The sequence below is a fragment of the Leptosomus discolor genome, chromosome 8 (assembly GCF_034619465.1).
Source record: "Leptosomus discolor isolate bLepDis1 chromosome 8, bLepDis1.hap2, whole genome shotgun sequence".
In the NCBI taxonomy this organism is placed as follows: domain Eukaryota; kingdom Metazoa; phylum Chordata; class Aves; order Leptosomiformes; family Leptosomidae; genus Leptosomus; species Leptosomus discolor.
The window spans coordinates 30,777,189-30,790,308 of NC_141398.1; the positions used below are offsets into that span (position 1 = coordinate 30,777,189).

A 13,120-nucleotide genomic window follows, 5' to 3' on the forward strand; every position below is an offset into this window, starting at 1 on the left:
CAATGAAGTATGGCTCCTTGCTATACAGAAAGCCCCAAATACTGTTCCTTCTATCACAAGCAATTCTGCAGAGTTTCTTGAGTAAGAAAAGCACTTCTCTGTCTATCGTTAAGCCTGGTTTTATAGTTTATCAATCATAACAGAAAAAGACACAGCCATTAAGTAGTGTTGTGTTCCTGTTTATGAGAGACTCTTCAACCTTACTTTGCTGATACAACACAGCCTTTGCCAGGCACTTACCTATCAAATACTCCAGCCAGAATTGGTCTGCCTCTGGCTTGTAGGGTCGGTTGAAGTCAATCTGGATCTGGAAAGGCTGTCCTCGACGCACTATCAGCTTGGGGCTGTAGTATTTGTCAGTGTGGTGCTGCTGCTTGTTGATCTCATGTGGCTCCTTGAACATATGAATATCCACAACGCGCAGGTAATCTGCAGAGACATGGAAATGAACAGAGAGAGAAGGAGTCAGTATGTTGGAATGTCAATGTTGACATCAACATCATTAGAGGTCCTGTCTTCCTCTTCCTCAGCATTGCCTCATCAAGTAACAGTGTGCAATGGAGCATGCTGGATCTGTCTGGGGCTTATATCCTCCTGGCTGAGCAGAGACTTATGGACTGACACTTCTTTGTCCACCTGCCATTTTCACAGAGGCTGCAAGGCTTCTAGTGAATGGCAAAAACAGGTTGCTACAGGTGGAAAGACTAACGTCCCCAAGGAGAGCTGGGCTCCATCTTTCCTTTGGCATTGGCTTTCTGCAAGTCTGGGCCTCGCTGCCACAGGTGTAGCAGTGCAATCAGTGGGCTTTTGACAGCTGTGGCTTCATGTCTCCCTTCTTGCAGGCCTCCGTTTGTAAAATGCAAATTCACAGGGGTTTTGTGACGTTTAAATACATTAGTGTTCACAAAGCACTACTCCTATCAAGCGCTGAAGAGCCTGAGAGGCAGTTAATGATCTTACATTCAGCTGAAAGCCTGGATTGTCTGTATTAAATAAGGTTTTGGTGTACTGTATGTGTCTAGACTCAGCTTCTCAGTACACCTCCACTGCTATTAGTGTCTTCTTACAAAAACTAAATATAACATTACAGCATATAATTACAGCATAGAGTTACAGGCAAGCAGCAGTAGGTATCTATAACATGCATGGGCAAAGCTTTGCTCGCTTCAAATTAGGGTTTTATAGGTTATAGCCTCCCACTGCTAGAAGTCAGTCTGCTCAGCTAATGACCAGTGTGGAGTGGCACTGGGATAGCCAAAAGCACTTGCAGTCACCACGAGCTCCATGACTGTACCGTACTGAGATCTTCACAATGGGAATCTTCTCACACAATGAGCAACCACATGAAAATGAACTGGACATCATTCTTTTACCTACATCCTCTGGCAGATAGTCACAAAACCTCTGCCAGGAGGACTGTTACTGCTCACCACCAGGAGGGAGACAGAAGAGTAAAGCTTGATTTGCAGCTCTCAGCTTGTCTTTCCAGGTGTTGACAGTTAGAAACTAGCTAATTTCTGCATTTCATACTGATAATGACAGCCAAACTCACGCTTGGCAAAAAGAGGTATGCATTTACAGCAGCTGGTGGAGCTGTGTGTACTCATGATGGTGGCTAATTTGGCCTGCTATTGAGTACACTGCAAGCAGCAATGATGTGCTCAGCGAATGAGTTGGATATTCAAGTTGCTGAGGGCTGAACGCAGTCCATTTCACAGAAGCTCAGACAACAGCTTTGCATACTGCTCTTCCTTGAAGGCAGGGAGACACTGCACAGTGGCCAGCTCTGGGCAAGCAGCAGAGCAGCTCCCTCTGGGGTGTGTAGCCTCCGGGCTACAGCAGCCTGTGCATTAGCCCTGCCCTTCTGCAGGGATGTGTTCCAAGACATCAGCAGAACCCTGGAGGCAGCAGCTTCCCTAGACGCCAGCATGGTCCTTCTCCTGCCCCAGCCAAGCCACCCTGGGGCTCTGGAAGAAAGCTAACAGGAGAGGAGGAAATAAGGGCAGCAGGAGCAGGTCTCGCTTGTGCATTGTCACCATCAGCTGCTTAGCCCTACCCTTTGGAAAACAGAAGGACATAGCCTAAGGACACAGAAAGATAAGGATCCTTTCACTGAAAAGCACTGGACAACTGAACCCCAAACCATCATCTCCTGCTAACCCTAATCTGTGGAAAGGCTGGAATACCCTGTTCAGTCCTGAGGCAGGCTTAAAATCCCATGGCAATGTTATTATTATTCTCCTCTCAATTCACCAGGCTTCTGGAGTAACTTCTGTAGATCCCCACTAGCTTTAGCGCTGGCTGAAGTTACAGAGCTGGTTTTTGTGTGAAACATTACATGTGTTTTGCTCAGAAATCATTGTCATTGCCCCTCTGTGAAGTGGGGCATATCTTTGCCTCCCTCCTTGCAAAACTTACCAATGCTCACTCACAATAATGCTGACAAAGCTCACAATTAAATTATGTGAGACAGGAATTTCCTGGAGGGGGTAAAGTGAGGGCAGGGGACAGTCTCTCCCATTATCTTTCCCAACCCCTCCCAGCCTGAAAGGACTGCATGTAAAAGCTGAATATCTTGGGGCTCTGTGAGGGGTGAAGCTATCAGTAAGTTTGGCTCAGCTTTTCCCTCCTTCCAAGAAGGCATAAAAATAGAGTTGAGGGTTTGTTGTATTTTCATCTTGTGTTCTGAAATAAAAGTCGTGACCCTGCACTTCCTTCGCATGTTAGTCCCTTCAAGGAACTGCAGAGCTAAGCCACCCTGGGCCATCAGTTCAGCATTTGCTTCATTTTATTTCAGGACTTTACATGGCTCCTATCAAGATGCAGCCACATACATCTGCAGAAAACACATTTCACTTTAACTCTCAGTGTTAAAAATGTACATTGAGCTTGCCAGATAAAGATAATCTGTGACCAAGCCTGTGCTAATTACAAAATGGTAATTATGGAGGACAAAACATGAGCTAGGTAATGGGATGCGCTAACACCATCATCGGGATGCAATCAGAAGGAAGGCTCCAGGCGATGACATGTCACCGCTCTGGTGACACCACCACACATGTCTGTGAGGGACAGGTGGCCATCGAGGCCTCCTTTGAAATTGGGACCATTTGACAGTTTGCTCACAGCCTAGTCTGCTGTTTAGTGCAAGCAGGATTGCTGCATGAGAGGCAGCAGTCTGATGCTTGCTTAAAGCTTTTGCAGTGTTAAGCTTGCATGGAAATAAATGAGCAGAGGCTTGAGCTATTTATCAAATAACGAGAGTAGCCTTCAAACATCAGGTTTTCTTGGACAACCAGAGAGAAAGGGCTCTGGATTACAAACTGAACAGTGTGAGCTTCCAAAGGAGGTGTCCATCACTTTGCTAACAGGGGAAGCACGATTCCCTGGCGAGTCGCCGAACTTTGCGAAGGAGGGTGCGTGGGGAGCTTGCAGACCGTGGGGCCGCGGGGCTGTGTCCTCCCACCTAACGGCTGTGAGCACCAGGCCCACTCGTAACACATCGTGGTGAGATGAGCTGGATAGGAAGAGCCAGGGGGAGGACGCAGCACAGACGTGTTCGTGGAGGCACAGGCTTCTTGCTGAAGAAGCGCTCAGGGGCTGCACATCCCTCTCACTGAGCATGTCCTCCTGCAAGCAAGCCAGGCTCCCGCAGCAGGCAGCCCACTGACCAGGCTGTGGAGACAGCCACCCATCCCTGGCAGCCTCCGCCGCTCACTCCGGCTGTGATTCAGCAGAGTAGAAGTGGGTGTCAGCAGAGAGCTAGGCGAGCACAGGGTTTTACCTCCTCCTAGAGTAGTAGCTAAAATAGGTCAAATGAATCACACCCTAAAAATGCCTGTTTCTCTCTGTTGGCTGTCAAGGGAAACGAGGGTGACTAGCTCAGCTGTAGACACCTACACTGCACAGATCAAGGGCAGGATTCAGTTAAATTTAGGCATTTAAATGATTTTAGCCTGGTTTGTAACCTCTTATTATGGCCAGTTGGCGGCTCGTTGCTGCAGCCAGTAGAGCTGAGAGAAGGGTACAGATCACCCTGAAAGTGACACCCACTGCCTCCCCACACAGCCTGTGCCCTCACCTCCACTCACTGGATGGCTCTGTGTTGACTATGATCTGACACAGGTGAAGACACTGAAATTTAGATGTTTATAGCAGGTGTCCAATCCTATCCCAAAGGCTAGAAAACATCTCAGATGGTAACAGAGGGGATAAAAGCATTTGCATGATTTTTCAGTGTGTTACGGCAATGAAATGTGGGAACAATTACAAAAAATTTGGACAACCTAGAAGCGTAGATGCGTGCAGAAGGGGAAGGAGGTGGCACAAGCAGTCCTTGTGCCACAGCGCTAGAGCCCTGTTGTATTCAGCCACTCCCGCTCTGCCTGCAGACATTCACTTTATCCCCCAAGCGCAGCACTGTAAGTGTTCTGGGCAGGCTCAGCTCCTGAATGCCAGTCCCAGTCTGAGCTCCATTGGGCTATAAACCTTTAACATGGTCTGACAGGTAACTTAAGCATCCTACCCCAAAACAGTGTGTCCAGGGACAACACTTACATCAGCTGGTATCACAGGCTTAGATCACAGTTGATGTGCACTTAAACAGAAACGCTGCTGCAGTCCCTTCCCTTCAGGTCACCCCCTGCATGTTGTTGCTACAAGCATTGCAAAGCTGAACTGCACAACAGAGCTGATCCAGCTGTACAAAAAGAGCTTTGCTGTCAGGCACAAATTTATTTTTCAGCTATACCAGTCCCATAGACAAGTTTATTGTAAGGTCACACAAACTCTTGCTTTGGACAATGGCTGTTTTTTTCATGAGCAGCACCACCTTAAGCACGTGTGGGGTTCCTGCTTCAACTCACTTGACCTGACATTCTTAAGTTTCCATTGCATTTCTGAAAAGCAAGAGGCTCCCACCCACCAGCACTGTACTACTTTCAGAGCTTGATGTGAAGCACATCAAAAAGCAATAGGAGTCTTTTTCATGGTACTGGTGGGCTTTAGCTACAGGCTGCATTCCTTCTAAGGTATCCCACACTCTTACACATCTCCAGCTTCTGTGAGATTATTGGGTTTGAAACGATGTCTAGTCAGGACCTGTATTGCATTACATTTGACAATTTAAACACACATACTTGCCCCAGAGCTACAGGGTTGTTTGAAAAAGTTCAAGCAAAGTTTCTACAGTCTTAACATGCCAGTTGGTTTGCCCAGGCGTTCTATAAAAGAGATGCTTTTTAAGGAAATGCGTGTGTATTAAAATGGGGGTGTCGTGTGGTTAAGGCACATGATTAGGATTACAGAAATAATCCCTTGCAATAAAAATTTGAACTTGTCACTTAAAATCTCTTTGCCTGTTTCTCAATGTGTAAAATGCAGTAATTAATTCTTGTCCACATTTATTAAGCACTCTCTCTTTCCACCCTGGATGAAAAGTCCCATACAAGCATTAAGTATAATTACATCTGGCTACTCTGAGTTGCCACGTTCAACAAGTTCTGCTGTTCATTTCAAATAGGCCAAAAAATTAACGTCATTTGGTTAGTGACTCACTCAGGAGCCAATCCTGATTTCTTTTAAACCAAATCTTACCTTTTTTTTTTTAGGTTCACTCCAAAGAGTTGGCACTGAGAATGTGGTTTGATTTGCCTATCCCCTACCATGATATTGTTTTGTCTCCCCAGCCAAACGATTTCACAGGAGATTAATTAAAAATATAGGGTTTTCTTTTAGTTTTGCATTCATTTTTATGAGCAAATGGAACATCTAGCAAAAGTTTTCCCTACCAGTCAACATTTTCCAGTAGTTTCTCAGTCAGTTTTAGGCCGTACACACCAGAAGGGCAAGTAAGAGAGGAGGCTTCTCCTGCCTCCTTCACCTCAGTGCTGCCACAGCCATGACCAAAGCCAGCAGGTCCTAAAGTGCCTCTGTGATTGTGATCACACTGGGAAAACCCATTCTTGCCTTTATTTAACCAGTCCCACAGTTCAAGCTAAGAACTGGTTACTCAGCTTTTCCGCTCCTCACTTTCCCTATCCACAACCTGCAGTAACATTTCTGTGCACATGGGTGTTTTTAGCAAGTTTTTTCATGAGCAGCAATAAAAGCTATCTGAGATCAAAGCACGTAATAAAAAAGTGATTTCATTTTAATTCACGGACCTGGGCAGAGGTGAGTATGGAAGATGTAAAAATAGACCCTGGCTTAATTGTACACTGTACCTTTTGGATTAAATCCTCTAGGCAGCACTGCAAAAGCCTCCATCTCAGGGACCTCATTTTCTTCATCATTGGAATTGTTTAATGGGATAGCTCTTCTCCCATTCACAGGAGGTTTCTTCTCCTTGTTGGTGCTTGTTGTTTCAGACATCCTGTATTGGAAAAGTTGTAACGCCATCAAAGACAGACAGACTGCAAGGAAAAAGCAAACATGAGCCAGCATGGCACATGTAAGACGGGAGAAACCAAAAACAGTGTGGGGTGCCAGTAAACTACACATTTTTAGACACACATAAATAAAAACTGAGAAGCAGAAAACATCAGTCATGATGGAGTACAGTTCTCTAAGGATTGGAAGGCATTTTGTGTTTGTCAAAACGCATGAATAAGGGAAGAAGGGAGGTGGGAGGAGGAGAGGGAAGCCTAACACAGAAGTATTTGCCTAGGACAAGTAGGGCATTAAAAACATTAGGGAGTTTCAGGTAAAAGAACTGGAAAATCATTTACTCTCCCACCCTTCAAAAGAGCATTATTGAATTCAAAATAGCAAATTATATTTCCAGAAAGTACATCACATGCTACCTCCCCCTAATAAAAGTGCCATTCTAAATTATACTGCAATTATCCCAAATACTACAACAGTCTGTGGATGATTAGTGGAGAACTGTTTTTTTGTTCCTATACACAAGAACACCCAACGTGTAAAGGGCTAACTCCTGCACCCAGACAATCCAATTCTGTGAAAAAAAAAAAAAGAGGGGTGAAAAGGGGAAAAAAAAAAGAAAAGAAAATAAAAAAGCACTTATCCACTTATTTCTCTCCCACTAACAACCTTAAGGGAAATTTCAGATGTAGGCTGATCAGAGACTTCTCTTTAAGCTAGTCAAAACTGCTTTCACATCTATTTCAGTGTAGCAATGAAAAAGCCATGCCATCCTGCTAAGAAAATATTTATGGCTGAGAACACAACTTCTTCCCAAAGCTCCTGAAAACAGCAATTCAAAGTGTAGCAATTATTTAATATCAGTAAGCTCTTAAAGGAATTTTTTCAGTTAGCAAGGGTACCTTCTTTTCAGATAGTCTTTTTTTTTTGTTTCTTCTCCCTTGTAGAATTTCTGAAGTGAAATAGAAGCCTGGAAAAGGTTGGGGGCTTTTAAGTAACCTCTGTATACCCTCCTCCTTCCTGTTGCAATAGGACAGTGCTGAAAGAGTTGCCAGTCCCTCCCCACACAACTGCCAAGGATCTGTCACCACATCTCTGCTTACTCCCTCCCTCTCCCTGCCTCTCTTACCCCAGGCCTGCTCATCAGGAGCATTTCAGGGCACTTGGGCTAAGGAAACAACTTGGGCACTGAAGTTTCAGCAGTTAGTGAGATGGAATAGAACTGCTCATGGAACAAGGGCACATGACGGTGGAGACTGGAGGAGATTTTCTGAGAGACACAGCTCAAGAAGCCATGCTTACCATGGTGCCAGTCTTTAATGGTGCCTCTGCTCAGGGTGCCTGCAATGCAGCTTCAGGTGCTGGTTTTCAGAGTACTCTCAGGCAGACACATCAACAGTTCTACTGCCTGGTGTCTCACGCCAATCCTTGCAGAGGACTGTGGGGCACACAGGCATGAAGAGCTCATTGGTGGCCCAGTTGACAGGACTGTTTTCTTGAGATCCTGTGCAGTTCAGGACAGTGAAGGTATTTTGCCCCAAACATCTATGTTTGGGGCAAATGACCTTCAGCTCTTGCCCATAATAAAATGTCCATCACCTAACAACCAGGGTCTGGGGCAGTAGCTGGTGGAAGCATTTTAGCTCCACATCAACTTTGCTGAGTTTCACCAAGCTCTAAGAGAACTGGGGAGTGCGTGACACCCGTCAGACATTACTCCACAGACCAGTGGAGTTACATGGAGAAAAAGGAATGTACAGTGAAGAATTCAGGCCCACTGTCCTGCCAGCTGCTGCTGTCTGGCAGCAGAGTCACCTACAAAGAACATGCATGGGCAGTGGAGAGCCCCTCTTACACACATGGGACCTGCCATGGGCACTTATTTGCCTCAGTTGCAGGGTAGATGAAGCAGCAAGCAGACAAAGAGGACACCACTCTCTTTCAACCAGCTATGACTTCCAGTCCAGTAGCATCAGTGAAGTCTCAAACCTGTGCTGGCTTAACACCATTGAAATCAAGTCAGGAGACAGAAGAATCAGCTCGCATTCCTGTAACGCGAAGCAGCAAGTAAATCATCTGGAAGACAGGACCCCCATCCTAGCTCCCTGGGGATTTCCCAGCTGCTGTGAGGCAGCTCTATATGAGCCAGGACACCTGCACAGTGTGGGGCAGAGATGCCAGCTGCAGACCTGGGAGCATCATGGCTGCACCAGCACAGCATTGTAGCTGGGCTAAGCAGCCTGCAAGGGCTGATTGCTGAGGCATAACACCAGGCTGCAGCCGTTTGGAGGCAGCCTCACTATCTGCATACAAGCGTTGCACTACGCTGTCTCATAGGCAAAGGGCTCAAGCTCTCTCCCACCTCCCCCAGCAGGCTATTAGGTATGTAGAACGGAAAGCCACCTAGCCATGGGACTCCCCTTCCCCTGCCCTGCTCCCCAAGGAGTGCGAGCACCCTGCGGGGACAGATCTGATCCCATCACTAGCATCCTGAGCTGCGATTTCTATTGACTCACTTCTACGCAGATGGGCCCTGCGGTAACCATCTGGAGGGCAAGCGGCACCCCTGGCTCCCGGGAACACAACAAACTTTCTGGGGGAGGAGGCTGGTTGCTGATTCTCTTTTCTTCTTTCTCCTTCCACCCTGATTTCTACGTGGTGTGGTGTGCTTTGTGCCTCTCTTTCCACTTCCAGCCAGCACGTCAGTTCCCAAAATTGCAGCTGCTACAACGTTACAAAAACTGATATAAATATTGCCTCAGTGCCATGCCTGCTGGAGGCCTGCAACACAAATAAGAAACACCATCTCCCGAGGAAGTCATGTGCTTCCCCAAGTGGCTGCGGTGCTGTCAGAGCCGGGAGGAAAACTTTCCGTCAGAGCGAGGAAGGGAGCGGGTGGATGCAGCCAACAGATCCCACTACAGCCATTGCGCTTAAACAGCCAGCGGTTGCAGATGTCTCCCCGCGCCCATGCACATCTCTCCGGGGCTTTCAGCAGAAGCCGACCATCACATGGAAAGCGGGGAGGCCAAAATTTTTGGCAGTAGCGGCAGGAGCAGGGCTTTGCATCCAGGGAGAGTAACGTTCCGTAGGCTGTAATTTATTTATTTTGTGGGGAGTGATGTAAATTCGTGCTTATGACAGCTCCAGATGGCAGGTATTTTCTCATTACCTTGACTTCTTAGCATTTGCTCTCCCTTGCCTATTAGACTGTGCTGGCCTTAATTTAACTTCCGTGGTTTGAAACTACTGACGTCAGGGCTGATGCAGGAGGGGGCACAGAGAACACAAAGCCCTGGTTTTCCTGTAGGGCCTTATATTTAATGAATGATGCACTGGGATGACCGGTGAAAGAGTGCTCTCTCTTCCTGAAGCCACTTCTGCACCGCACCCTGAAGGGAACTAAGACCCCATGACCATTTCTCAGAGGTAGCCTTCAGATGCTCATGGCCTTTGCCAAAGACCTTTGCAGTCACAGGCACCCTTCCCACTGCAATGGACTTTTTACAATGGACAGCCCTTCTTCCCAGTCCCCACAGAAAAGCCCTTAAACGGCTGCAAAGCTTGCACCGTAAAGGGTTCTCCAAAATGCAGTTTCCTGTTGTTGCCAGAGCCAGTGTCACTCTGTTCCAAGTCACTCTGTGCCAGACAAGAGTTTGTGGGGGAAAAAAAAACAACTCACAAAACACAAGAGTCAGTAAAGCTTTACAGCCAGAGGAGAGGGCATGCCAAGATCTGTCACAAGCAAACTGATCAACCAGGTGCTCACATAAATGGGTTGCTGTGCTGTGTGCCAACGGCTGGATGGGAGAGATATTTTGCCTATGACTACTGTAGCTACAGCAAGCTCTCCTCGGCAGCAGCTGAGCATTGTAAAGCTCTGCAACAGGGTAACTTCCTTTCTTCCTTTTTTAAAATATTACCCTCATGCCATTTGCAGTCTAGATAGGTGTTCAGGTGCACTGGGACATTATACTACAGCATGTGCATAAGTGTACCTGTGAGGACATCATCCTCACTCCTCACAAACCAGACTCTCAATTCTGATCTTCTATACATAATAATACAACATTACCTCTCTCCCGTCTTCTCAGAACTTCACTCGGAAACTTGCCCACTTTCTTAGGTGATCAAGTCTGTCTTTCCCCTTCCTCTGCATGAGTACTTGTCTCCCAGAAACTGATGTTCCTCTTTCTACGATGACCTGCCTCACCAAGGCTGCAGGCAGAGCGGAGCAGTTTCTTGCAGAAAGTATGAATAAAAAATGTTATTTTTAAAAAGAAGCAAAATTCAGAAACGTTCATTTGGTGGTTTTGTTTGCATATTTTGCTTCGAGTTTTTTAAAAAACAAAACCAGTTAATATATCCGTCTGTATGTAACAGCTCTGGCTACCACACACAGAGGAGTATATTTTGAGATAATGCCGAAAATTCAGAAGGCCCAGCTCTAAAACATGGCATGTGTACACGTCTGTATGTGTGAAGGAGGGGCAGAGGCAGAGAGAGATAAAATGGCAGCTCTTCAGATGGTAGAACATTTGGAGAAGGGGTTATAGGGCCAGTTTTCAAAAGATATTGTTGCAAATGTTTCTGTTGCAGGAAGAAAAAAAACCACTTATATATCTATATATTCATACATATATTCTGCTAGGAAAATGTGGCTTAGGAAATTTAACTCTTCTCTGAAAAACTGTTGTTACAAACTGCAAGTCTAAATTCAAACTGTAGATCTGTATAAGCACCTATATCTGAGCTGGCCATCTTAGGCTCCTTTATTCCTCCGCACAGATCTAGTCTAGGCAGTGATTCATCTCCTCCTACAGCAGACATGTAAATAGGTCAGATGAATCATGGCCTAAAATTGCCTGTTCCCTGTATTGACTGCAAAGGGAGCTTGGGGTGATGGGTCCTACTGTATGTGTCTACACTGCCAATGTCTACAGTGAGGTGAGATGAATCCTAGCGTAGGCACAGAAAAAGCAAAGGATTTTATTTTGGTTTTGAGGCCTGGCTTTCAAGTGTTAAATTATCGTTTACTTTTATGGAAGACACTGCTGCAAATCATTATCAGTGATACACAGTATACAGTTCGATACACTTTTTTTTCTCTCAGAATATGTGGCTGCCACTGCCAATTACGTAAAATATATTTCTTACAGTAAGTGTCAGATTACAGTAAAGTACATAAACAAGCTCATGAGTTCAGGCTTGGGAAAACATGCATCTTTTTGTACTCATCTGTGAAGGCATTTTGCTTCCTTATACAGAAATATAACTGTACATGTAGTAACTGCAGCAAAACAAGAAAACAATTGTATTGTGTGTTATGAACATACGATCCAGGTTCCCACTCCTATTCTTACTGACATCTGAATCCAAATCATTCAATTGATTGGGTACTAGGGGCTGTCCTACTTTCTTACAGAAAAAGTAAAAGAGAAGCCAAACTAAGGCAAAGGCATCTTTCCTAAACGATGATACTCACAGGCTTGAGCTAAGTTTACTGGTTTATGTTTTGCTGGAGTTGAGGCCTTAAAAGATGAAAGAACATCTTTCAAAAATGGGATTGGACAACTGCACTGCTGCAGCCAGCTGACCCAGAAGCTGCTAAAGACACAAAGGCTGTGGACCTTAGATTTTTATTCCAACCCCAAAAGAAAATGACAGGACATCAAAGCAAAGTCATAACTACCCAAAGACTTAAGCAGAAAAAGCCATTTTAGATAAAACATTTGTCTGAATAAATTTCACCATATATGCCATATGTTTGGGCCAAAGAAAACGACTTTTCTAAAGCAACTTCTTCAGTACCACTTTATCTTCTTAACTCCACATACCCAAAGAGAAACTCTTGGCCCAGGGATCAACCCTACTTGGTCCAACAGGCAATGAGACTGAGAAAAGGGACTGTAACTTGGAGAGCAAGAGAAACAGATGATTTGTGTGATCTCCTTTTAAAAGACTATTGACAGGTACCTACTCGCTTTTGAACACTGATTGTACCTAGAGATGGACAGAGCAAACAATATATTCAGTCTGGTAAGACTTTGTCTATCATTCTTGGTATATACTTACAGAGCTGCTTGAATTTTTTCCAGTGCATCAGTCTCCTTACAGTGAATGTTGACTCCACAACGCAAACATTTTCAAGAAAAGGACAATTGATTATGGTAGAACTGTTGGTAACCAAAACATGTTTAGCTTTGATTTGGTAATTTTAGCTTTTAAGTTTGCAGGCAGGCTGCAGTCCCCACATACTAGGACATCTATGGCAGGGCAGACTTGGGGAGTTCAGGGAAGGGAACCTTAAAGTTTCTGCAAAGACCCAGCTTGAGTTTAAGTAGCTGCAGCTCAGTCCTACACCCAGACTGGCTGCTGCGAAGCTGCAGCTCTCAGCTCCAGATGGGCTCACTTGTTACACAAAGCATCAGATGCAAATGAGAGTCACCCATTTGTGTTGTGCCCAAACTACCATGGCTTCTGGAAGGTGTGGAGTCATCTTGGATACATCCAGGCCAGAACTGATAAGCCAAGGAAGACTCAAACGACTTACAAGCACAAGCACAAGGTCTATGCCCTGCATTCCTGAAGCACTTGTGTAAAAGACCCGGTACAAGACACTTGAGATGTCCCTACATAAAGTCATTCGGGCTGAGCAGGGTTTAGCAGGTCCAGCTTTAAATCACGCACAGATCAATATTCTTGTTTTAGTGTCAGGCTGAACAACAGTGTTCGT

General features: G+C 45.5%; 1 protein-coding gene across 2 annotated transcripts in view; it reads right to left on the reverse strand.

Annotated features, from left to right (window-relative positions):
* Positions 1–10,491, reverse strand: part of F13A1 (coagulation factor XIII A chain) — a 61,862-nt gene extending 51,371 nt beyond the window's left edge. Inside the window, exons 1-3 of one of the 2 annotated variants that reach the window (XM_086469033.1) lie at positions 10,460–10,491; positions 6,225–6,373; positions 241–429 (exon numbers count right to left, since the gene is read on the reverse strand). In XM_086469033.1, the coding sequence (XP_086325159.1) occupies positions 241–429; positions 6,225–6,372 (337 nt within the window). In that variant the 5' untranslated portion in view covers position 6,373; positions 10,460–10,491. Of the gene's footprint in view, positions 1–240; positions 430–6,224; positions 6,374–7,286; positions 7,319–10,459 lie in introns of those variants that run through there. The other variant, XM_086469034.1, reaches the window with a different exon arrangement.
* Between the last annotated feature and the right edge of the window lie 2,629 nt (positions 10,492–13,120).